Raw genomic sequence first — 27,441 nt, 5'->3', positions numbered from 1 at the left:
AGAGAGACCTGTCAGACTGCTTCTTTCCCCCAGTAAGAATGGTGGGATGTAGTACACAGTGTTATCCAGGAGCAAATGTCTGTGATGCCCTTGCTGATACCCATGATGGAAGCTGCATGCAGGCTCTGCTGGTGTCCCCAGGACAAGGAGATGGGAGCCAGGTCCTACGTACCTTTTGCTGGAGCCCTCGTTGGGGATGTGCCCTAGGACTGCTGGAGATGATGCCATAGGCTTCACTTCTCTCCTTCTTGTTTAGCCTAGAGAAAAGGAGGCTCAGTGGAGACGTTATCATTCTCTTCAACTACCCAAAAGGAGGCCGAGCAATGTGCGGATCAACCGCTTCTCCCAAGCATTCAGTGATAAGACGAGGAAATGTCCTTAAGTTACACAAGGAGAGGTTTTGGTTGGATATTAAGAAAAATTTCTTCACTGAAAGGGTTGTGAAGGATTGGAACAGGCTGCCCAGGGAAGTGGCTGAGTCACCATCCCTGGAGGTACAGAAAAGACGTGTAGATGCAGTGCTTAGGGACAGGGTTTAGTGGTAGGCTTGGTAGTACTATGTTGATGGTTGGACCAGATGATCTTAGAGGTCTTTTCCAACCTAAATGATTCTGTACATCTATGATTCTAACTTACCTATCAGGCATGTGTCTGTGCCAGAGGGTCTGACACATCCCAATACTGAATCACGAAAGGCTCAGAGTTGCTTTTGACAGAGCTTTTTTCTTCAGCTCTCCCTGAAAGACTTAGACCAGCCAAAGCCAGTAGTTTCATAATGGAAATCTGCACTGTGACTTTGAAAGCCAAAGCCAGTAGTTTTATAATGGAAATCTGTGCTGTGACTTTGAAATATTTTCCTTGTCACTGTGTATGAGTTGTAACCATTTTACAGCTTTTACTGTTATTATTCTTTTTTAATCATACTAGAAAAATGGGGGGCATAGAAATAAAACAACAACAAAAAAAAAACCACCCTCAAATCTTCACCACCCTCTCTGTAAAGAAATACACATATTATCTTCCATTCCCGACAAGTAATTTTTTTGACTGTGGTGGACCCCAGACAGTACTATTTTCTTGTATCAATTCCTTCCTAGGTCTGAGATCTCAGTGTGTGACACCTGCCTGTACTACATGCAACACGACAGCGAGCTCCTATTTGTCCATCCCCTCGTCACTTCACCATTATTCCACCTTGCCACCGTCCCCTCTCCTTATGTGGCTACCTCGTGACATGAAGCTGAAGGCAGCCTGTCTCGTTACAGCCTACTTCTGCCTCCCTTTGCACATGTGCTGCCTCCTGCTTGTTGCTCTGTGCTGATTCAGTCGTCAGAGCAGAATGAGACACCACCCCGTGGGCCTTCTCTCTCTTTTCCCCAGCGCTGTCCAAAGCTGTGGTAACAGAACAAAATGAATAAAAGTCTTCATTTAGGAAATGACAGAGGGAAGAAAATTGGGTGACTAATTCAGGGTAATCAAAGCATTTCAACTGCAAATGACGAGTATAAGCAGAGGAGAGGTTAAACAGACACAAAGTGGTTTTCCTTGGCTTGACATAAAATGATAATGTAGTAGAGCACTTGTGATACAGAAGAGCCCTGCACAAGTGATTCACCTACTGGTGTCTAGTGCCTTTGGAGACCCACTTGGCCTCTAGTTTCTCACCCCGCCACCCTGTGTGGATGTTTCAGACGCACAAGGCCTCCTCGGGTGGCACTTAGCAGCAACGTTAGGCAAGTCGACCAACTTCTGAGATACATGAAGGTGTCTGTGAGCCAGCCTCCAAGCTCCTCTTATAGTCAGTAGGAGTGCAGTCAGTGCATCTCATGGAGTTCAGGAGATGATGGGGTCACCCAAAGGCAAACACCTAAATGTAGACAATTTTCTGAGCTGTGCTCATGGACAAGCATGGACAAGACCTCCAATGGCCACCATAAGGGTGAAGACACCAGCTCCTAGAAGACACCCGCATACAGACACATCAGCTGAAGTGTTCTGCTCAGCGAGGTGGGTCCTGACGGTGAGGTGTGAGCTCGACCTGCCCTTGGAGAGGGCATTAAACCGCTCCTGCAGCTGATGGAGGTGTCTCCTGAGGCTGCGACGTGTGTGACCCAGGAAGCCTGCTGTGCTGTCACACAGCAGCAAGGCACCCGGAGAGTTGCTGCCCTATTAATGCCCATTAAATTCCAGGCAGTGACCATCCTCTGTATGGTAATAGCTCCACACACTTAGCATAATCTCTGCAGAGTTTAAGGAGAGTCCTTCACATGGTTCTGGATACAGATGTTAATCTGGCCCAAGAAAATAAAAGATGCTCCTTTCAGCATGGGGAATATAACATACCCGAGGGGTACACAGACACGGTTTTTGCCACAAAACTGTCTGTAAACAGTAAACTAACAGAGCTTAGACAATCTGATCATTTGGGTTGTTGCTTCATATAGGAACAACCAATAAATAACACCACTCAAAGCGGTGTTGATGAGTCTCTGACAGGGAAAAACATGTGATTCTTCCTTGCTGAAACATAGACCAGGGGGTCTGATGTATTTGTTTTTTAATTGACTTTGACTGCACAGCCTTTTGGTTTTATGCTGCAGATGGGACTGAGTGTAATCATTTCACAAGGAGCCTGTCCCGCATGAATCATAAATGTCTTGTGGCTAGAAGCTAATATAATTTCGGAACGTGTGGGAAGGGTTTGATTTATTGAGGGAGTCACATGATGAGGTTTAGGTCTGCACAGGCTCGAGGCTTTCCTTTCGATCCCGAGGCGTACAGTGAGTTGGAGGGGGGTGGCAGATGGAATCTGTTTTATTTCACATCTCTGCCTCTACGAGTGCAGCAGGAGAGGGAACCACAACCTTACTGGAAGATTTATGAAGCTGGCAACTTTGATGAAATATTTTTATAGAGCGCTTTGCTTTTATTGCTTTGCAAGCGGCTTCCCAATACTTGTCAATGCTGACAAAAGCAAAAATGCTTTGGAAGCCTGTATGCACTGAGTGGGGGGAAATAATGAGGATGAGCAAGCCAGCTGCTGTTAACAAGGTGAAGGCTAGCCTGGAGCATACTTGTGGAGACATACTGCCAGGCACATATATTTACCGGTGAGCATGTAGAGCATGCAGAGTGAATAATTCCAAAAGCACTAAGATGAGACAATCCTAATCAGCAAAGGTGAATCAAAACCTTCAGGCAACTTTCATCCTTACAACATTGGATGTCTGTGACGTTGCTATGCGCTACTTCTCCCAGGCAATGAAGGTTGCATGCACAGTATGGAGCTCTCCTTGGCCAGGGCAAGAACATCACCTGCCTATTCCAACCCTGGGGTTGTCTCCTTTCCATGGAGTCTCCTAAGTCTTCAAACCTTTCAGCATTTTCTGGGTATACTGAAGCTAGCAGGCCATTTACACTGGTTCTACATCCAGCCCTCATCCAAGTCTTTGCTCAGACCAACCATCTCTCCCATCTCTGGTCAGACCATTCACTAAATCATCTTGCCCAGATGGTTGGTCCTTGTTGCTCCAGCCTGTGAATTGGCTGCTCCTCAGAAACCTCTCCAAGCTCATCCACCGTACTTCCCTCTGTCTGGCACCCCATCTCCTCACATCTCTGACCATCATCCTAACAGCGGGAGAAGGTCCAGTTGGGTTCATCTTCTTTGTACTCCTAATGAACTCATGGAGTGTTGGAGATATTCCTGTTCCAGGCTCTTCCTGTGATGGGCATGGTGCTGTGACCAGCTGGAGGCTTCAGAGCAGAAGAAGATTTAGTGGTCTTTATTCTGGAGCTAGGCATATGAAAAAAATTAGGAGTATCATGCCCAGCCAGGATAAATAAAAAAAGCTATAAAACAGAAGCTAAGGATAAAATGAGCGGATGTTGAAGTGGCTGGAAGACAGAGGCTCCTCGCAGGACTAGCAGGATAATCCAGCCCTCTGATGTTCCCTCTTCCTCTAGGTATAGCCCAAGACTCAGATAAGCAGAGCTCTGCTCTGTTTTTTGTTTTGTTTTGTTTTGTTTGTTTTTGTTTTTTTAAGTTTTGCTAGGCAGGCAACAATCCATCCTTGCATTTGTAATTCAGATCATAACAATGTATTTTTATTAATTTTGGAAGGAAGAGAGGTTCAGAGCAGCTGAATGGAATGGACATCTGCTGACTGGAAACCATCCATCTCAAATCCAGTCCTTCCAGTTCTCTGGATATTCCCTCCCCTTTGATGGCGGGTTTTGCTTTCTAAGTTTCAATGAACGCCAGTGTGACACAGTTTGGGCAGGATGTGTTTTTAGCAAGCTCCTCATTTTCTGACGGGGAAAGCTAACATCAGTTCTTCAGATGACAACAGATAGCAAAACCCAAGAGAAAAAGAACTTGAATGTCTCAAATGGAAAGTGTGCCAGGTGCTGCCTGGCAGGAGAGAAGAGGAGAGGGATTCTGTAAAAAGCTACGTGCCTGTTTGGTTGTCAGACAAAAAAAAAACTGCACTGTGTAGTATATGAAGAAGGAAGAATGATGTGACCAACGCTTATTTACCTTTTCCAGTGGTGTGAATGTGTCTAATGAAACACACTGTCCTTACTAGCAAGCCACACAAGCCAGGCAGGCATCTTTATCCACGTATGTCCAAAGCTGATGCAGATTTTGAAGTCTGAAATGTCTGTGTTTTGGCACGTGGTGCCTGGGCAAGTTGGAGGGGAAGCATAAGTGTCATGGTCACCGGAGTGACAGATGTTTACTTTGTAGGTGGCTGATGTCTCGTAAGGAAAGCCAGCAAGAACAGTCCTGTTGGGAACAGGCAGCGTGCGGCAGTCCGATTGAGTGGGGAACAAGCTGTCTTAGCTTTCATCTCTGATGCCTAAGGGAGAAATGAAGAACCAGTAAGAATTTCCCATTTTTACAAACCCATCTTTACAAGCTATTCACAAGAGGATTAGGGTCTGTAGATATTTACAGAAGTAATCTCAGGCTCTTCTGCTAACCACAAAGGCCGTAGAAATTGGGAAAAACAGAAGGAGGCACCAGGTAAAGAGCTTCCAGTTGACTTTACACTAGTCATTTTGAAAATCCTTTTTCTTTCTCTTCTCTTTTAAAATTTGAAAATAAAAAAATGCAGTTTTCTAAAATGAAAAGCCTTTTTTTTTTTTCACACTGACTTGTGAAATGCAGAGCTTAGTCATCAGTAACTTTATTTTGAACAAACACTTCCTTCAGTCAAAATTATTTCCTGATTTAACCCAGTTTTACGAATAGCAAAATTTCACAGTTCCTCCAAAATTCCTTTTTGTTAAAAAGACATGAATTTGCTATCCATAGGAAAAAAAATGCCTTGTTCTGGTTCAACCACTGAAACTGATTTGGCGATGGAGCTGGATATATAAATGGCACCACTTGCACACACTTACACTTACAAAAGAAAAACACTGACTACAAAAATGGCAAGAAAACAAAAGCCTACTCACTGAAATAAGAGAGAACAAGTGAAAAATAACATTTTTCCTTTTTGTATTTTCATATACACTGCCATTAGAAAAATCCAAAATGGCTTCAGGATAAAGAGCAGCACTGTTCCTCCCCCTTGCTCTTTCCCCAGGGTATAAGATACTGGGTTCAAAAGCTCGATTCGTGTCTTCAGAGCTCTCAGTGGGTCAGATTTAAATTATCAAAACAGAAAAGAAATAACTCAGTGGCTGTGATTAATTCTTTTGCACTGTGCAATGGAGCCACGGAGTTTTCTGCAGCGTGGAGGACTCAGCCCCAGTGGCTCCACTCAGCAGCTGGCCACTGCTAGCCATCATGTGGCTAGCCACAGCCTGCTGGGGTCCAGCAGAGCCTTTCCATCCAGTTCAAGGCACATTTGCAGAGGAGGACCTGTTTCAGAAAGACATGTATGCACTGAAAAACACACCTGTAATGACATTTTCAGTCAATTAACTCCGATATGTACTCAACTCCACCAGAAATCAATGGGAATTAAGTACTCAGCCTACGTGGAGAAGTCTGGAAATCCCATTAAGTGTCCACCTGCATCCTTAGACCCCAACACGTTTGGCTGATAACATAGAAAAATGTCTTTCACAGTATTTATAGGTGACAATGTGTTAGACAGCCACCTCTAGCATGATGTATACAACTCATACCCCTTTTGGCCGCATTAAGTTACAGATGGACAACTCTGACCCAAAATTGTACGCTAGGTTTCAGATGTGGATTGAACAGTACACCTCTCAGATCACTATATTTTTTGTATTTTGGTGTTACACATTGAAAAAGTAGTCCATACCATGTTAGGTGCTAGATGTTATACAGACATCCACCAATCTGTACCTCAGAGAACTTCCAGACTAAGGGCTCAGCTACACAGATGCAGAAAGAAACTAATAAAAGGAAAGAAGCTTCCCTGAAGTGACACCAAAAGTCTACAGAAGTGGTGGGAAGAGTATGTGGGGGTCCCATTCCCAATCTGGCACTTATTTGCTTTCTGAGAATTTCTTGGTCTGTGAGTCATTTTTTTAGCCTTAAAAAATCTTCTCAAATAAACAACAGGACTGAAAAAAAAAAGTGTGCTGCTATACATATGTGCAAACAAACAGAAGGCCAATAAAAGCCATCATTAGCTATTCAGAGTGAACTCCAGCTTTCCCTCGAGTGTTGCTGTTGTGGCAACACAGCATAGGATGACTAGTTTGTATTTTGTTTGTTAGTTTGTTTGAATCTCCCCAAAATGATATATAATCTTTTTATTAAATAAAGGCTGCTCTAGATTTGTTGGCTTATATGAAGCACCCGCAAACATTTCCAGAACCGAGCAAACCCCAGTCCAGTTACAAGGCAAGGAGAGGAGAATGGTGGGGACCCCCATGAGATACGAGATCACAGCAATCAGCAGATCTCACAAACAAAACTGGAGCCTGGCAGTGATCATTGCCTCAGTCGCACACTGTTCCTGAGCCAGCCAAAATGTTGCTTCAGCTTTGTAGCAGGGAGAAACGATCCCAACAAAATCCAGCTGACCAGTGAGCCTCCAACTGAACAGCTGGGCCGTAAGTCAGCAGTCAATGAACATGCCCCAGGTCAAAACGAGTCAACGACTAAATCATGGGCAAGCCAGCGGAAGGACATGCAGAAGTTTCTGCTGCCTAAATGTAATTTCAGGCTGGGCGTAGCCAGCCAGGACTGGGGTGCCCCAGGTTAACCACTGCTCCCTGCTCAGCCGGGGTCAGGCAGCTCATTAACAACCACCTCCACACCGAGCAAAGCATCCCTGCAAAGTGCTCTTGCTCTTTCTTACGACCTTGCCAGCAGCTTTGTAAGTTGTCATTTTGCCTCCCCAGAAGACTGAATCAATCACTCGGCATATGCTGCTGTCCCGGGTGCAATTAATCAGCTCAGCCTTTGACGTGACCCCTTGCAGCCTGGGAGCGTGGAGGGGAGATGTGCCAGAAGGGTCAGAGGGCTCATTTCACAGCCTCGGGAGGCAGCTGAGCACAGATAAGATACCTTTCATGAAAGCTGGCTCGCTCATTAGCATCTGGGGATCTCATTAAAGTTTTATGAGTTCTTTTTTTAAAGCTTTGGCTCCTCATAGTTTAAGGTCACTATAGCACTGCTCTACGGTAATTATGGTAATCGGAAGTGTTTTCTTCCTGCTACACTAATTAGCACGTGGAGAAATTTAAGATACCGAAGTACATTGCAACAGAACCATCCAGATGGTGCATGTTTTTTTGTTTTAACTACATATTTTGCTACCAGCCCACAACTTGTAGGCATGCTCTGTTTCTTTTCCAAAAGTTTCTCCAGAGATGCTTGTTATCTTCCAGCTCTTCTGCACTAAATGAGAAAAGGACTAAAATGAACCAATCTATGAAAATCTGAAGGATTTTTGAGAAACCTTCACACTCATGAACCTACAATATCCCTTCTGCATAGGTAAATACCATTTTCTGGGTGGGAACTTAGAGGACCATAATCTCCAAAGTGCTTGTTTCTCTCTGTGGATTAAGAGGAAAGCCCGTGGTGACTGCAGAAGCAGGTAGCTACACTGCAGACACTGTGAAGCTGACCAAAGAGCAGGTCATAAACCAAGGTCATAAGCACTGCTGGCAATTAAAGTTATGCACTATATACCTCGGGTTCAGGGCTGTGCTATTCCAGCCAACTCCAGGAAAGCTGTCTTAACACTGTAAGGAAATCCTTGTGCAAGCCTAAGGGCATCCGGGAAAACAGCACTGTTTACCTCGGTGCCAGCCAAATGGAGATCCATCCCCCAAACAACATGCTTCAAGAATTCCTTATTCATCTATAAACGGGTGATGCTTAGAAAACCATCCAAGGCATCACCCTGCTGTTCAGTGGCAACAAGTTTATAGTGGAGAAGGGGCTAGGAGGGACCTACTTCCAGCCCCTCCAGACCTGCTGGGGAAGGAGAAGAGCTTCTGGAGTTCCTCCAGGAGTTGAATTTCTGTTCAGGCGTGGGGCAGTAAGAGGCTGTCCAAAGATGTCTTTCTCATGCTTGCTACCCTCAGGATACTGCAGGTGCTGAAGAGGGTTAGCTTCTCCTTGCTCTGAGGACAAGCCGTGGCATCGCTGCTGCTGAGAGTCCCTCAAGCTTTTCCTGACTCTGGGAAGACTTCTCCAGTGGACAATGCCTGTTTGATGTGTTCATCCTTGTGACCATCATCTGAAGTTGGACCTCAACATCTGCCTGACCATGCAGTCACTCTGCAAAAAGCAGCAGCACCCTTTTTTTCTTTTTTTCCTCTGGTCCTTAAGCCATACTGACCTTTGTGCCCTGGAGGCACATCCTCCCATCTCACAGTGTACCAAAACGCTTGGTCCCATCTCTGTCCCTTCTCCTCACCACCCAACAGAGTGCTGCCAGGTTTGCCAGGTGGCTGTCCAGAATGGCACATCTTTGTTTTGTTCCTTCCTGCTGCTGTGAGCTTTGAAAACCTCTCTTCTGTGGTCTGGTGGCCAGCACTGCCCATGTGTGCCCCACTGGAGTGGTTGATGCTGATGCTCAGCGACCCTCCGTGCCAGTTGCAGGGGGTTTTACTGCTGTCTCTTGGGGGCTGGAGCTCGGTGTGGAAGCAAAAGATGGCAGAGAAGGCTAGGAAGCCGTGCACGTAAAATGGAATTTGCCATCTGATACAAATCTCCAGAGTGATTCCTTGGGACCAAACCCAGTCCCCAAACAGATGTCCTTACACCCAAGGGACTGCAGAGCAGCACCGCTGACTCCCAGGGGCAGTGGTCAGGAGGATGCGATGTATCCTCTCCCCTGCAAGCTGGGATTGGGGATTTATTGCAAAGGGGGAGGGTGAGAAGAATTAGTTTCAGAAAGAAGGGTCAGAAAGGTTCAGAAAGAAAGGTCTTTCAGAAAGAGTTAGTCCAGATCCAAAGACAGCTTACACTTGTTCTCACATGCCAGTTGGCATGAGCATTATCTGCAACACTCAGCACTGCAAACATTTTCCTGGAAGAGCTCTTATGAATTCTGATTCAAGCACTTAAGTGTTCATGAATGTTCATTTCCATAATAATTCACCAAAACACAGACACCTCCTTAGCTTTCTGCACAATATGCTGTAAATCTAAAGTAACTCAATCGCTTTTCTTCGTGCACACAGGCGTACACACACACGTGCAATCGGATGCACGCGTACATTGCATATGCTCGTACAGGAACACATGCGGAGGTTGTCACCCATCCTATCCACAGCCATTTTCCTGGCAGTGAACTTCTCCTGCAGATCCAAAAGGCACATCTGAATCACCCTAGATCTGCACTGTGAACGTTATTTTGTTGAAGGGACACAGGGCTCTGAAAGGCCTCACAGTATAAAGGAGATGGGTTTGCCTAACGCAGAGGTGACTTTATTCATCTTTGCACCCTTGCCAGGAGAAAGCAATGGTAGAAGCTTTTTTTGAAGGTGGGATCATAAGCATGTTTCCAAGACCCCTGAGGTGCACCTGAAAGAAATGAGCAGCTAAACCTTGCTCATAGTGTTAGTGACATGACTGACAGCAGTACTGCTAGGATGGCAGGGTAATGCAGGTTTCAGTGGATCTCAGGATGTCTTCAGTTCAAATCTCTGCTCACAACAGGCTCAGCTATGACTGCAGACCAGATTGCTAAGGGATTTATCCAGCTGGATGTTGAAAATCTCCAGATGTGGAGACTGAATGCCCTCACTGGGCAACCTGTCCTGTTGCTTGGCTGTCCTCCTGGGGAAGATCTTTGTGCTTATATCTGATCTGATCCCTTCTTGTTCCAGCTTCTTGTCCTCCTGCCCCACAACACTGTGAAAGGCCAGGGTCTGTCGTCTCAGTAACCTCCTTGTAGGTATTGGCAGGCTGCTGTGAGAGCCCCTCAAGGCTTCCTCCTCCTAAGGATGAACCAGCCCAGCTCCTCTAAGATTTCTGTACATGGCTAGTTCCAGACCTCAGCATCTTGGCTGACCTTTCTCTAGTTTTTCAGCATCTTCTTGTACTGGATGGGGTTGGGGGGAAGACCGGGCACAGTATCTAGATGCAGCCCAATAAGTGCAAAATATTGGGGACCGATCACTTACTTCCCTGTAGACAGCTGCTGTTAGCTGCCTTTCTGCCAGGGCACATGCTTGGCCTGCTTTCCTCCTTGTCCACAAAGATCCCTTGGTGCTTTTCCAGCCTGCTGGTCCTCACCTTCAGGTGAGCCAAGGAGCCAAGGGATTTCCCTTTGCTGTCCAGGCTAGCTGTGAGTGATCCCAGTTGCTCTGCTCCCAGGTATCCTGACTAATCAGCAAATCATTGTCACTTTCACAAGGCAGCATGAAACTCCTTCACAGCCCTTTAGACTGTACAGTACAGCTGAGACAAGAATATCGGCATTGCTACCCATAAAGAGAACTGGGGACTTGTACTTCCCAGCTTTAGTAGGTGAGAACTTGCAGAGTCAGAAAAGGTAATTTTTATCTTCTAATTGTTGGCACAAATGAAATAAAGACTGCCGTATTTTTCTTTTTGAACCGTGCCTAGCAGTAGAGAAAGCAGAGAGACCCTTGTAGTCCTGTTTCTTTAGGTGGTGCAAATCTTAATGGCTTCAGCACACTTTGCATCACTAAGTGCTGGAAGAGAAAGGCAGCATGGACTCTCCTTGGCTAACTGGGTCTGCTTACACTCTGTAACTAATAAAGACTGATCTGCAGGATCCTGGATCGATTTGCTGATTTTTGATTTCTCCTGTCCACATTCTTTCACAGCTATCACACGGGCTATGCTGAATCATAAATTGGTACAAGAAGCCTGCCCAGTGAAAGCATCACTGTGCTGCTGTATTGCGCTGTCTTAGCTCTTCACCTGAGTGGGATGAATCATATTTGTGGTGTTGAGTTCTTATTGCAGCTAATAAAAGCAAATGAAGGATACAGACAGACAGGTGAACTGAAGGCAGCAATGAAATGATATCGATCAGTTGATAGGCTGGGGGAAAGAGAGCCAGGCTTCAAAGTGCTATATCCATGGAGACTACTTTCCACTCCCTGTTTCTATGGCAGCTTTCATCAGGAGATCTCAATTGCCCTATGGTCTGCCTAGTTCTTGATGTGGAGGAGAGAAAGACAAAGATAGGAATTGCCTTTATATCGGGAACCAAAGGGAATATGGAGCATGAAAATGTGGGCCTGACATCAGGTCAGTTAATATCAGCAAGAGTCACTCCAGAGACTTGAAACTTGTCTCCAGAGAAGACTGAAGGTGACCCCCTTGAAAACATAGAGCCCACAGATTGAGCCCCTCAGGCTGTGGCTCTGGCAGAACCAGAACATGAGCTCCAGGACACACAGACTCCATTCCTCATTGCCTACCAGAGGGGCTGGTGCCCACCAAATGCTCAGGCAGACTACAGACCATTCATAGGCTGTCCACTGGGCAGCCATGAGGCAGGCAGAAGTGCTTGAGCTCACTGAATAATGTGAGGAGCTTTGGATCAAGTCTCAGATAGGAAACCCCCAGCCAGGATGAGCTTTGTCAAGTGACATAGCAGGAGGCCACGCACTGCCATCGTGATGCATGCTATGTTTAAAAGCACTGACAGCTGTCTCGCATCAGACACTTCCATTTCCCAGCTACCATGAAGTTAGTTTGCATCGCTTTGCAGAAATCAGGGCATTGACAGCGATAAGTGACATGGACAGGCACACTTCCAGTCCTACGTGTCTCTGCTGCACTGTGATCTATCACGATAGTTGGCACACCACACAGAGAGCTACGTGAAGACTCGTCCCTGATCCTCCTCTCCGGCAGAGATGGTAGGCCTGCGAGACAGAACCTCAAATCTCCCTCCTCTCTCAGTCATCTCATTGAGGAACATGAATCCAGATGAGATTTAGGATGGGGAATAGTGATGCAATTCTAACTTGTTAATTTAAATTTGCTATGAATTGCCAATCAGCTCAAAGTTAAATGTGATGGAGCTGTTATGACAAGATGCCTCCAAAAGGCTTGAGTTAACATCAGTGCCTCCCAAGAGGTTTTCCAGACTTGTGTAGTCCTGGAAACCACAGAGACCAATTTAAACAGTACCAGGATCTGGGGATTCAGATCCAGATTGCTCTCAAGAGTCCTCTAATACTTGTGAAGAAAACTCAGAACAAGCATGCAAAAGTGGAAAATACAAATCACTCCAGCACTGGTGAGATATAAATGTTGGGGAATATACTACACAACTTGCTTTTTTCCTTCTGCTATGGCAAAGAAGCAGAGTGAGGGGGAGTACAGGGGGACATGGGTGTAGAGTAACACCATGTGCTGGGAAAGGGGACAACAGTTCATCGTATAAATGTCCTCAGATGTTATCCTGAAGTTGTTCTTCCTGGCTTATTATCATACAGGATTTCTTTCTTTGGTCGTAGATGTAAGAACACTCTCAAGTCTACTGGTAGTCAGGGTTCCTCTTCCTTTCCAGAATAAAGAAAATGATGCTTGGTTTTATTGAAACCAACCCAGAGTAGTGTTTATTATTGAAAATATACAGTATTTTTGAACATCACATAAAAAGCCTAGTAGATACAACTGCTCTAGTTCAAAATGCTGAATAGATAATCTTTGTGCAGCATATAGCACTATCTTCATGACACAAACATTCTCTTCTCATTATTGATTTTTTTTTTTTTTACAGTGCTTCCCTTTTATATTTTTTAAACCCAGAAAACATGTTCTGTTGTCCTTCCCCACCCCAGTGCTCTTAGCTGAAATCAAACAAAGACTTTTCAAGGGCTACTTACATTGTGTCGAAAGCATGGGGGCGAGAGGATTAAGGATACTTTATAGAGCTATCTAGAGACCTTGCTGTCCTTTCAAAACTCTGTGTATGAACAGGGCATGGTTCTCGCAAGGCAAACTGCCCTGTGTTAAACTGTCCAGTGACGCCCCGGCCAACTACCAGTCTATCAAAGGGTGAAATGGGGAAGGTAGATAAATTCAGATTCTTCACACCACTTCTCAGATGCTCTTTTTCTTGCTGCCACATGTTCTCAAATGACAGTTCTGTGGAGAAGAATTTTTTTTACAAAGGACCAAGAAAGAGACGGGCTATCTACACACCAAACTGTTGAAATCAGTGGGAACCAATATACAGGGTGAGATGGGCAGCATGTTGAAAATAGTCTTTGTTCACCACAATACAGAAGGGAAAAAAGTAAAGAGAAAAAATTGATTGTTCCTGCCACTGTGCTGTTTTAGGCTTCATGTTGTGAACTTCCACAAGGTGCAGTCAGTTGAACCTCTTTCTTCTTTGAATCTGCTTTCCCACCACCGACTCCAAGAGGCTTTTGCCTGGTTGTCTTAAAGCAGCATTATGAACGTGGGAGATGAGAGTCCACAAAAATGTGATGGGCACCTCATTGCGAAAAAGCGCAGTGCAGAATTAAGGAAGAAAGTCTGAAGAAAAGGGTTTGGGGAGAGTGAAGAAAGAAGAACCCTGAAGGCCACCAGGTGGTGCATATATGTGCAGGGCGTATCACACAGCTGCGGTCTGTTTGATGCTATGGAAGCTGATTCGTGTTGGAGATGTGGGGATAGACATGGCACGTGCCACACGTACTCGGAGCGAGTGATGGTCTTGCCAGCGGTGCCATCTTTTCCTGGCAGCAGAGCGGACCTGGTAAGAGAAAAAGGAAAGGACATGACCACTTAGAATATGCAGGTGTCCTCAGTAAAGGGACACTAGGTAGCACTGAGAAAAATTATGATAGCTGGTGAGCAATTGAAATACAGGGCTTGATTCAGCTTCCTACATTTGTGCATCTAGTTCACTTGATATTTTCTGCACTCTGGGAAAAGACGTGTTTCACACATCTCCTGTCTTATATCTGATGTCTTAAATACCCCAGAGCATTTCAAATGACAGGTGATAGGGATCCTAGCTGAAAACATAATTGGAGCGAAGGTTAGAGATGCTCCTAACATCGACTGCAACCACTTCCTGACAAATCACCAGAAGACAAAACTCAAAGTCAGAACCTGAAATGAAGTATTTACACCAGTTTCTGCTTATTTCTTTGATCTCCGCTTACTGTAGAGACTTAAGAGCAATTCAGACCCCTAACCTAGGCAGCTAGGTAAGTCTTCAAATTTAGGTGAGATGAATCTGGGCCCAGCTTCTTGGATGGGTAATCACAGACATGACATTTGGAAAGGATGCTGATGTTCTGCTGTCCACCTGAAATCCAGTCAACTTTGAAGACAGAATATTTTTGTATCAATCCAACCTCTATATCAAGCCAGGGCCTCCTTTCCCAAAGACACATTTGTTGAGAAGATGGGGTTATAAATAATATAATGTAGACATTAAACCTCATCTGCTGACCCACAGCTCTCTTCCTGACCAAGTTAGTATGGTCAAAATGTATAATGCATCTCCTCCTAAAACAGATGTCCAAAATAGATCATATACTAAGATAAATGAAAAATGCTTGTTTCTTTTCATTAGTTATAAAGTGAGTCTAGACAACCAGCTCTGTTTAGATGTTTGGATTATAAATTTAGCTAAATTTAGACAGTATTGATATATTACCCTGAATGTTTTCCAATCTTTAAAGTACTTATCTTCATTGTATCCCTCAAAATTTAAGGAGTGCTCTAATCCCCTTTTTACCACTGTCAGGCTAAAGCTTGGGTATTAATAGCAGCGATGTTGCCATAGAGTAGACCTCAACATGGCTCAACTACCATGGCAACCATACGAGGCCTGGCATGGACTTGCATAGCCTTGCAAACCCTTGCTGACAGAGCTTCTCAGCTCTGAGCACCTGGATGAGGTAGATCAAAGCCATGCTGGGTGTACCTATAATCATTATTGGGTCTACAGGGAGGATAGTATTGAAACAAATTGTCCAAAGCTGTACAGCCACTGCTTTTCTCCATTTCTTCTAAAGCTTATACTCTGTCTTCAGGTGCAGTGTGAAGTCTACTCAAAACACGAGGAACGCAACACTCGCCAGCCCCACCTCAGACCAGCTCCAACATGCTGTCTATAGTGTATGCTTGAACGAGTTGATGAGCTCAAGCAGAAGTAGTATTTCCAACCCAAACCCCACACTGTCAGCACGAGGTGTCTTAGATGAACAGGAATGACGGTTAAAACATACAGTGGTCTATAAGCACGGCATGGGAAGGGGGGATCTGCACTCCATGTCTCAGATGATTGCCATCCTCCCGTTTCTTGGTGGGCCTTCAGACTTAGACCCATAGTGTGCAGCACTGCTTAGAAACTCTGAGCCCTATCATCACCGGAGTTGCCAATGAAGCACACCCCATTTTAAGTTTGCAAGGAACAACTTGGAAAACAGTTTTGCAATTGCCATCTTTGGTGCCTTGGCAGGGGAATCTTGAAGTTAGAAACGTGGCTTTTCTACCAGAGTCCTTCTGGAAGGTGCAGACTGGGCAAAACAGACCTAAAGATCCCTTTCTTTGGTTACTTTCTTGGTTCTGTGTAGTCTGTGTTGCTTGCTCTAACACTTCAGACAATTGTGTTGCAGGTGTTTATAGCAAGGTGAGGAGAGAGCCACAGCAGGTTGCGTTCTTTTGATTCTGAATTGATGATGTAATTAAATATAAACTAACGTGGTTCACAGTTAATAGGGGTGGGACAGACCCTAGAAAAATAAAGTCTATAAGGGAACCACTTGCATGGAGAAGGGAAAGAGTGAACACCAAAGAGAAAGAAGGATTTAAGTTGAAAAACAGCACTGCCAGGAGGAGCACTATCATCACAAAGGAATTTGAGCTCAGAATGAGAACAATGTGGCTAAACACTTCAGAGGATTTCTGGAAGACCCTCTCATTATGAAGTAGTAGGTACAAACACCCCCACTAGTTTTAAAGTAGGGGTTGGTCAGCCTACAAAGTGAGTTAAATGAGATCTTTATATGAGACAGCCAGAGGCAGGATGGGCTGACTCAGCTCTATGCTACTAAAGTAGAAGCCACCTGTACTTCTCACTTTAACTTGTCTCGTCCAACAGCCCTCACTGGCTCACTGAACATGTAGTTAAAATATGAGGAACAGTGGAAGGAATACACATCATGGTGCTGTGCTTCCCCAGCTGTCACTAGTTGCAAACCTACCATGGTTCTACCTGGAGTGGCAAAGGGATACTTCCTTCTGCTTCAGGATTTAAGGGAGCATATAACATACACCCAAGAGCAAATGCAGGTGTCTTGTACATGCAAGGTTGGATGCATATCATCTGAAGGCTTGGTACTTAGTCTTGGCCAATTATTTATGCTTTCAGTGTAGTTACTGGAGAAAGAGATGTTCCCCCAAAGGAGGTGGTTTAGATATGTGGAATTAAATTAAGTACAACTTGCTCCATTGAGTGCAAAACTAGCTTCACTAAATGTTGGGCACCTAAGCCAGATGCAATAAGATGTAAAGTGTCAGAGGATAACAAGTATCTTGAAATTGTTCCATGAAGAACATGGGACCTGCTCTGCAGAGGGACATTGCCTCTTGAATGCTCATTTCTCCCCGCATGTCACCAAATATTGAGATTTTGTTAATAAAGTTTTTTCCCCATTCTGCTGGAGTGGAATTTGCCCTTGCACAGAGAGCCCATGACCCACTTAAGTCCTTCATAGAGGTGATTTTTTTCATCTCTGATGCAAAAATAAAGTTTCTGAGCAACTTGTGTGAACAGATACTTACTCAGACAGAGAAGCCAGATTAGATTTATCATTTGAGCTTCAAACCAATCAAGTCAAAAAGAGACACCTGGAGATAAAGACGTGAGTCTAAACAAGCAGTTGTCTGAATGGCTTTTATGACATGGTTTGCTTACCAGCTTTGTGTAAAAAGTAGTAACGAAAGTGCTGTCATCTTGTACAGCTGGATCCATTCCTAATGGTCTAGGCACATGAAAATAGACTCTGCACTTACAAGGATAAGTGCAAAGCATTTTTTTTTTTTAATGAGAAAATAATTCACTGCAATTAGGATGTGACCAAAGCACAAGCAGGAAAGGTTAAGCTCAAATTTATCTCTTACAACTGAACTCAGAGACAAAATGCTGGCTTAACTTCAGGTCAGAAAAGAAAAAAAGAAAAATGGCTGTGATTGCTAAAATAATATGTTAAAAAAAAAAAAAGCTATTACACAGGGGATGAAGAAGAACAGAAAAAGCAAAATAGCAACTTCAAACCAGTTGTTAATCATCAGAGCAACTACGCCTGTTTGTTAAGCATTTGTAGAGGCAGTACCATGTCTTAGAGTCAGCATTAGCACCTCTATGACCTGAAATTAATAGCATTTGCCAGTAATAACTCAAAGAAGCGTACACACTATCATCAGCAGTTAAAGCTTATCAAGCAGCCTTGTAAATACAAATTACAAGCTTCATCCCTGTGTAACTTCAGTTGCTTGACATGACGTGAAGTTTCTCCATGCTGCCGAGCATACAGCTCGGTTCTCTGCAGTGACCCTTGGTCTGTCTTTTTCATTCACATAGTTACTCCCTCAAAGTTACCCTTTTCCTCTCTTTGCATTTTGCCTCCTGTGCAAATCACAGTTCCTGAATGTGTGATCAAATTAGATTTAATCATAATCACAGTTCCCGAATGTGTGGTCAAATCAGATTTACCAACATATTTGTGCCTACAGACTGTGGGCACTGTTCTCAGCAGTCAAGAGGAAGAATTCAGCTGGTGGGACAGACAGATCTCAGTGGGTGAGAGTTTGTCTTTCCCAACTGGATCACCTAACTGAGGAGTTCTCAACCTTTGGCATCACATCTGGAAATCACAAAAATTCACATCTGATCTGAAAAATTATTGAAAAACCTCCCATCAGAAGAACAACAAAAAGAATGGAAGGGATGGAGAGAAGGATGAAAAGACGCAAAGAGGGTTTGCTTTTGATAAAATGGACATTAACTTCATATTGCTATTATTTGTGCTATACACTAGCTGCTGGCTAATTTCTTGCAGAAAAAGAATGAAAAGATGCAAAGAGGGTTTGCTTTTGACAAAATGGACAGCAACTTCATATTGCTATTATTTGTGCTATACACTAGCTGCTGGCTAATTTCTTGCAGCCATCAATTAGAAATGAGCTGAGGAAGGAGCCTCCAGTGACATTAAAATAAATTTTTGGAAGAAATGTCATGTCTTATTAGCAGACAGAAAGATAGCTTGAACCATTTACACAGTGCTTAGAACAAAAAGGTCCATTCACTTGGGGCTTCTTGACGCAATACTGAAATATAATAGTAGTCACATAGGTAAAAAGGAAGGCTCTGATAATAAGAATAGGATTAAAGGAGCCGTCATGGCAATGGAAGCTGAAAGGAAGACTTCTGGGACCCCTCCATACTCTGTCCCCAGAGGATATACCACACACGCAAACATTAAAAAATAAGGGGCAGAGGGACAACAGGGACTCTGATTACTGAAGAGTCACGGTGCTCAGCAGTCTGTGACTATATAACCTTAACAATTATATAACCTTAATGACAATATAACCTTAATGATGTTCTTGTCTTGTTCATATGTACCTTTTTACTCCCAGAAAACCTGATCTATAAGCAAATGGAATAAAAGTAGTTCATAAAGTTTTCAATGGGCCCAGTCTGTTTTTAAACAGACCAGGTTTTGCTCTGCGAAAATGGGTTTCAGTGATGAATTCATCAAGTTCCACGTGTACTTAGGCATCTTTGTGCCCTGCTTCAGATCCTGGTGCTGCAGTTGGAGGTCACTGGAGAATCACCCTGGACTTTAAACATCTTTGGTTGCAAATGGTGGCACAAATTGTGGAAAGGTTGATGAAGTTTTATTCAATTTTATTGTAAGCTACGGATGGGGAAGAGGGACTTTCAAACAATACCCAGACCAGCAAGAGAGAACTGGCTATGCAGACTTTAAATTTCAGGGCACCAATCTGTCTCATTGGGTCTGATCCTGTGGTGGAATTTGCTTCCAGGAAGCTTCTGAAGCCCTGGCCTCTGCCTGTATCCAGCAGAGACATAGCCAGGAATGGCCAAAAGATGCTGGCAACAGTTCATCCAAAAGAGACAACTGAAATAGGTCAGATGAATTCTACTCTCATTTGGGTGAATCACAGCCTGTAAAGGGAGTTGAGAGTGATCAGCTTACCTGCAAATGTGTATGTATTAGATGACCAATGTTAGGGGAATAAATTCCACCTGTTATGTATAAGAATTTAAAGTAAGGCGATGCTTTACACAATACCTTGAAAGTTTTCCAGAGGGGTAAAGTGTTCCTCAAGGGAGAAGGGTGTTTAATCTAAAAGGCATTAACAGTAAATGCTGTGGAAAAGCCTATGGGCCAAGCCCAGATCCTTGTAAAGATTAAGTAAGTGTAATCCTGAATGGAAGCAAAGAAACAGAATGGCCTAAGGGCAGACCCCGCTGGAATGCCAGACTTGATCTGCTGACGAGGAACACTAATGCTCTCACAGAGACAGGAGTGAGTTTTTTTTATTGTGTTAAATAACCAAACAACTATACCTATGTCACACCGTACCCTATTGGTATGGCTTTTCAAGATTCCCAGTAGAGCCAAACCTGGACCAGAGATGGCCACCTTACCATCAGACAAAGAAAGGAGCCAAATGTCTCTATAAAGATGCCATCACCAGTATTTAATCCTAGTAGGGTAGGGAGTGGATGTAGTCCAAAAAAAAAATTAATAAATCTGCAAAGCTCGAAGGAAACATGGTAATAAATCCTGTAATCTTCTAACAATGAAGCTCAGGTGGACCTTTTCATCACATTGCTATTTTATGTACCACTATTAAGTTTCTTTTTCTCCCTCCAAATTACCTGGCTTAACTGGTTTGCAACTCTGTCTTTCTTTTTTTTTTTTTTTTTTTTTTCTTTTTCTATTTTTTTTTCCTCCAAGAGTTTTTGGCAGCATTTCGATACATCGCAGTAACAGGCTGATAGTTCTGCAGCACCTGCCAGACTGGGACACTGAAGCCTAATTTCTAAGATTACAGCAGTGCAATTTTGTTAATGTATATAACTGTTTGAGAAGCTATCACAGTTCTGACTAGTAAAGATTCGTTGCACATTTTGTGCAGGAGACAAATGCTGCTCCCTTTTTCTGGGCCACAAAGGGACTGGTAAAAAGCAGAACCATCCACCTGACGGGGAGGCCATAAGTGCAATCAGCCCAAGCCAAGCCTTTGTGCTTTTGTTGTGGAGTGCTCTGGAGTCACTGCCACAACAGCAGCACTGTAGTGAAAAGGAAAATGGGGTGTGGAAGGACACCCAGGCTCATTTTTATCCTTCAGTATACCTAGACATTCTCTTTCTTATAGGATGCTAGTCTGAAGAGACCTACTGGAGTCACGGTTGATTTTCTGTGAAGGTGACTTTCTACCAGAACACACCTAGGTGAGAAGATGGGTAGTGGGAGGAGACTGCAGTCCTGTAATGAACCATGGCCTGGTGGTCCCAACAGAAAGGTTTGACTTTGTATTGACCAGTCATTCTCAGAGGCATTTAACAATAGTACTCACATCCATGTTGTTGGGTCCCTTTGCTCAGAAAACAATCATTGTGGTAGATGGAATTAAACTTTAGCCCTCTAGTCCACCCCCATATTCATATTTATTCAGTGATTTGGAGGAACGCTTAATGCGTGTCCTTTGGGTTCGGGATGATTAATGTGAAGTCTGCTTAGATTGATGGGCAGGTGGATGACTAACCATTTAGGTCATGATTCATAGCTGGCTATTATAATGAATAGCCTCCCAAGATGATCAGATCAAAGTAAGCCACTTTGAGCTTAATAGATTTTGAGAGACAGATGGTGCCTGGGTAAAGGGTCAATATAAAAAAAATTAAACATATTTATCCTTGTCTTGCACCTAGTTGCGAGAATAATTTACAGTGCCATCTAACAAAGCAACTTGTTCTGTTGTTCTCTGGTTGTGGTTTCCCTCAAAGTCAGATAATTGCTATCTATCTTAAATGTTATTTCATAGCTGATTGTTGATATTGACCAGATAATACTAGAATTTGCTTGAGATGAGAATTCATTCTTTGCAAGAGAATTTCACACAACCCTTGCTAGTTATGTATCCCCCCAGGCATGGGTGGAGATGAAGGACAACCACCTTATTATGGATATAAGACTCATGAATTATAGAATAATTAAGTTTAGAATGGACCTCAGAAGGTTTCTGGTCCAACACTTTAGAATTATCCAGCCATTTTGAGTACATCCAAAGTTAGACATCTCAAAACACCTCTCAGCCCTTCTTCTACTGCTGATATACCCTCAGTATGATTTTCTTTTTCCATTGTGTTTGATCAGGATTTCCCTTATTTCCTTCATCTTGCTTGCTAGAGGTGACTTCTCTCTTTTCCCATTCATCAAGCAGTATCACTTTATAAATTTGGGTCACTCTAACACATCATCACCTTCATTCACAAGCACTCTGTTACTGTACAGCTATGTTATTATCTCCTATTAGGGTTGCTAAGTCTCCCAAGGATCACAGGACTCTCTCAGGGGTCAACACTGATGGCTATTGGAAATGACATAAAGCACCTAAGAACAAGAAGAGGTGTTCTCTGGGGGCAGGGATCCTTTCCCCCTTTATCCTCTTGTTTCCATCATGCCTTTGCTGAGGTAACAGGACTGGAGCCAGGCCTACCAGTGAAGTTCTCATTCCTCTGAAGGGTCACCAGTGGCTGACCAGAAATATTTTATTTCCTTTTCTGGGGTATGCAGCATCAAAGACCTGACCTCCTCCCCTCCAGACTCCAACCAACAGTAGATATAAGACCACAGCTAAGACAACCATACAGGAAGATACACTTTGAATATGAAACGCAATAAGTGCACTTTTTCCCTATCTTCATTGATCAGTTGTTAGGCTTAATAACAGTGAGTCTCTTTTGGTAATGAAATTATAATGAATATTTATCCTAGATTTCATATCACACAAATAAAGGAATTTCAAAAATATTCTACATATGCCTAAGGACTATAACCTTCACTGAGCCTTTATTAAGTTTCAGATCTGGCAGTGACCTTGATAGATAATGTTTTCTTCCAACATTCATTTCTCAAGATCATTGTCAGAAAAATCATGTACCATGTGAGATGAATCCCACACAAAGAAACCTTTTGAAAGACAAGCATTTTAATTAAACACATACTATCAAGTGCAGTTACTGGATGGAATTCATCAGCTTGCACTACAGAGGCTGAAGAGATGATTTAGCTTTTTTTATAAATCTATTCTGTCATCCATACTTACATAAAGATGAAATACCATGAAAGCATATCACTGCTTATAGATTATTATGTTGTTACAATCAAACTGATCTAGGTAGAATAATTTTCATCAACTCAAATATCTTAAAGATTTTTTAGTGGTCTCTAGTGAAAAATAAAACTATTTACTCAGAGCATGGTGAGGCCCTGGCCCAGGCTGCCCAGAGGAGCTGTGGCTGCCCCATCCCTGGCAGTGTTGGATGGGCTGGATGGGGCTGGGGACAGCGCTGGTGGGAGGGGTCCCTGCCCATGGCAGGGGGTGGCACTGGATGATCTTTAAGGGTCCCTTCTAGCCCAAACAATTCTATGATTCCAGGAAAAAATGTCCAATAGGAGTTCTGTGAAAGTATATACTGTTTAGCACAGTTCCATGCCAACATCTATTCTTGTTTCAAGAGAACTCCATCTTAAACTTTTCATTTTTTTAATCCCATGTTATGTGAAATTAAATTCAATCTTGTGATTTGTGAATCGATGGAGAAATTTTTGAAGAGCATTTTGATTTTTGCAGTCACTAACCCCCCCCCCCCAACGGACATTCATACTTTTAAAGTGTTATGTAACAAAAATGCATGCATCTTTTTTCATTCTCATTTTTCATAACATCTGGGATTCTCAAAACAGCTTGATCTCAATTTTCTTGGAAGTGCAGAGATGCTTCATATTAAATGAAATTTGCATATTTTTGCCCTCTAGGTTTAGTAGATGTTCTATGCATCCAACAAGGACAACTTTTTTCCATAAGGTCTCTACAGATGCTTAATATGAGTCAAGTGCCAGTGGCCTCTCATGCCCATCCATGGCACACACAGTTTTTTCACAACAGCTTCAGAACTTTTCAGAAGCAAAAAAAACCACCCTAAGACTGTCAATTCTGTATCTAAACTGCTTCTTCTCCCTTGGTTCACTGGAATAGCTTGTGTATAATGTATCAGCTTGGAAAGATTTTTATTCAATATCTGAAGAGTCATATCTCTGGAAAGGGAGCTTGAATGATACACACTCTCTCAACACCTGGCCCATCAGCTTAATTCTCACTGCAGCCAACAAAGCTCCTGCTATATCTGTCTGAAATTTGTTGTGGAATTGAGGGAAATTTAATTCCTCTGATCTGGTGCAAAATTGCTCATAGGAAGAGAAGCAACAAATTTCTGCTCTAAGTCATAAGTCCACGTTTGTTTAAATAAAGGGAGGCTACAAGATGTTACACAGCAAAAACTCTTTTCTGCTTCTTTTGCCAAACTTAACAGGTAGAAAATTGACAAAAAACAGAAACTTTGATAACTGTCATCTGTGATCCATACTGTGTGAGCTCTACAGCCAACAGTCATTGGCTCTACTACAGTCACTAGGAGTGTACAAGAACCTAGTGGCATTTGTAACAAATATGAAATGGTGGAGATGCAGCTGAGATCACAGCATTATTTAAACTTTAAATTAATTAATTTTCTATTTTTTTTTGTCATAATTAAGAGCAGGCCTGGCACTGTGTGGGCTAAATAACCTGCTAAAGACTATTGCATGCATTTAAAGCACCCAAGTCTGTCATAGCTGGAGAACCTGATGTATTTATAAACTTCTGAGACAGCAAATCATCAGCTCATCTATCACACAGACAGGAATACCAGGCTGACTAAAGAGATGATAATTCATCAAGGCTTCAGTGATATTTATAAAGATTTCAGGCTGTTCTGTGAAGAGGAAATTTATGGAAGTTCTGCAATAACTATTCCATATGGACATTTATGCAGATTCACTTCTCAAAAAAAAAAGTCTTTGTTACACTACAACCTTATTGGATGATGCAATTAACTATTAAATGAGCTAAATCTGCTGTGGATTTGACTTACAATGCTAGGAGAATGTCAGGAGAATGCAAATAATATTTTGGTACTTCTTTTCCAATGCGATGCTGTTCACATGGACTAAGAAATACAGGCTTTTTCATAGTACATATTTGAGGAACACTTAATGTACTGCACATCTAACTGAGCAATAAATGAATATAGCTTTCACTGCTTAGATATGGAATTTAATGATAAGGAAAAATACTTTTGCTATGCTAACAACCAAGGCCCTCATATACGCCTTCATCTGGCAATGTAGCCAGTACAGGTCTTTCACTTCACAAGGAGGCAAGGCACAGCATTATTGAAAGCTTTTGCAGTGTGATGTGGCCTTTGGAATGTGATGTGGGAAACATAAGCTGTTTTAGAATGCTTTTATGAGTGTGGGGAGATCTGGAGAGGATAGGCGGTATCACAAGGGAGAGCTTTTACAATGGTTTACTATAAGATACATTTTTTTTCCGGGCAACATCATTAGAAACTCAGAAGGCTCTGAAAATCCATTGAATTTTCTACTTGTTTCTCAGCTTTGCAGAGTTGAAGCTAGAACAGAGCAGGAAATTTTACCCTTTAAAACATTTATGATACTTCAAAAACATGCCCACAATACCATAAGATGAATCCAAAGTCCCTTTTCAAAGAGAAAATGCTGCAATATCTGGGGGACTTAGTCTTATTTTGTATCTCAAAGAATTACTTAGGGAATTGCCATGGTTTAGTCAGTCAAGTACAAGTTATACATTATGTAAACATATGAGTGCAGGGAAGATTTAGCTCACAAATTTAGCTGTTTGTAGGTATCTACATGTGAGCTGAGTGTCTAGGCAAGAATCAGAATCAGCAGAGAGCTAGTCCGTACTGTCAGTAATGTCTAGAGTTGTTCAGGTGAGCAAATAGAGGTGTAGACTAACCTGATGAGAAGGAGATTGTATTGACTGGCTTGAACTAGTTATATAGTGAGCTACTAAATGGGAAGTGGGTTCGTGGCCATGGATGGAGAACTTCAGACTGCTGTAGTGAAGAAGGAGATATTTCTTCCACTTCAGGACAGATGAAAGAGCAGCCAGAAGAGTGAAAGCCTGGTATGACCTGGCCTTAGTTTAAGTCCACAAAATAGAAGTGTGCTGGGCTAATACAAAGTTCTGACTGTTGATATATGATTCTTCTGGTTCCTTCAACTTCATCATATTGTGCAGTACAATGGCTCACATTAAAAAAAAAAAAAAAAAAGTGTGATCACAATACAACTCAGATACGTAGCAAGGTTTTCAGGTAACTGTTGTCCCACAGTTAAGGAGTCAGTACTTCTGGAGGAAGACTTCACCTACTTATTAAGAGGCAAATGGAGTGGTCATAATTCATTGGAGGAAGGTTATAAAGAGAGCCGAGGACACTCTGCTGGCTGTTTATAAAAATAGCATGTGCCTAACCTGGGAAAGCAGTGTTGCTTCTTGTTAACACCACCTCAGAGTTGAGTTAATATGAGGAAGGCATGAAATGAAGAAAAGCAAAAAGCAACAACAAAAAAAATAAAGGCAACAACAACAAAACCATCAAAATGCTGGTGCCTCATTAGCTGAGGTGTAGAAAGGTGAGAAGACATGCCCATTCCTTCTCATAGTGCCACACAGGGAGCTCACAATGAAACTAAAAGCAGCACATATAAAATATATACTGATTCAGCAGGAATAACTAAGGCATTAGATTCCTTTCTGCAGAGGCACAAACTTTAACTGGAAAAAAATGACATGCATAATGCAGATAAATTAGACACTGGCAGTGTAAGCAGGGGAAAAAAAATAAATCTCTCACACTTTGGGGTGTAGACCAAACACAAAGAGGCATTAGTGAGACATTTCTTACATGAGTATCAGACCCCCAAAACTAATTCAAAAGGAGCACACCAACCCTGTTCCTGATTATGTACAGCAGGTATCGATCACTCAGACAGAGATACCCACACAGAAAAACTAACTCAACTCAGCATGGCAATACCATTACAAAAATGGGTCACCTGTAGCATAACCTTAATGAGAGCCCAGATGAGAAGCAAGGCTTATGTATGCCCAGAAATCATATTGAGAATTAATGAGAAACCTCAAAGAAGGTTTTCTTAAAATGTGGAAAAAGTACAATCTGAGAATACTCCTCTTCTGCTCTGCCCTCCCAGTTGGAGCAGAACGGGATAAAGTTTTGTGAACACAGGACACCCACAAAGAGGGCTGGGAATTTCAGATGCACATTAACAGAAACGTCTTCAAGAGGAACAGACTGATGGGACTATGACCCCATGTAAAAACATCTCAGGTTCTACAATCAGGCACTCAAGTAGGTTCCACCTCCCGAGAATTAATCACACTGACAGCAGAAGACGCTACTTACCTCACCATTCAAGAAGCAGTAAAATACTGACACAAAGAAACCCTGGAAAGAATAGAAAGCAGTCAGTTATTAGGTAAGCATTTTCACATGCAGAACTGGGGACTGAGCTTTACCCTAGTATCATCCTGAGTATAAACAAAACCTTGTTGACATCCATTTCCAGCCAGACAAAATCTTTACCCTACAGTTTCATGACAAGATACCAGTTGTCTTGCAGCTTACTGTTAATACATAAGAGCTAGAATCTAGACAGCTCTTCCACTGATAAAGCGGATTGCCAATTCAGTTGTGCTAAAGCCTTTCTACAGCTTCCAGTTGCCTCCCCAAAAGGCACAGGTGCTGTGTCATGCTTGCCAGTTCCATGCATGTCTCAGACACCACAGGGGGGTGTCAATGACCTTAGATGCTATTGTGTTTC

General features: G+C 42.8%; 1 protein-coding gene across 5 annotated transcripts in view; it reads right to left on the bottom strand.

Moving 5' to 3' along the window:
• Window positions 1-12,974: 12,974 nt before the first annotated feature.
• Window positions 12,975-27,441, bottom strand: part of CRHR2 (corticotropin releasing hormone receptor 2) — a 156,728-nt gene continuing 142,261 nt past the window's right edge. For 4 of the 5 annotated variants that reach the window (XM_048062354.2, XM_048062352.2, XM_048062353.2 and 1 more), the window contains 2 exons: window positions 27,024-27,065; window positions 12,975-14,147 (listed from right to left, as the gene is read on the bottom strand). In XM_048062354.2, coding sequence (XP_047918311.1) covers window positions 14,007-14,147; window positions 27,024-27,065 — 183 coding nt within the window. In that variant the 3' untranslated portion in view covers window positions 12,975-14,006. Of the gene's footprint in view, window positions 14,148-17,194; window positions 17,261-27,023; window positions 27,066-27,441 lie in introns of all 5 variants that reach the window. The other variant, XM_066991399.1, reaches the window with a different exon arrangement.

This window comes from Anser cygnoides, chromosome 2, assembly GCF_040182565.1.
Source record: "Anser cygnoides isolate HZ-2024a breed goose chromosome 2, Taihu_goose_T2T_genome, whole genome shotgun sequence".
Taxonomy (NCBI): Eukaryota; Metazoa; Chordata; class Aves; order Anseriformes; family Anatidae; genus Anser; species Anser cygnoides.
Note: the sequence above shows the minus strand (reverse complement) of the source record. Positions and strands in the feature narration are given on the sequence as shown.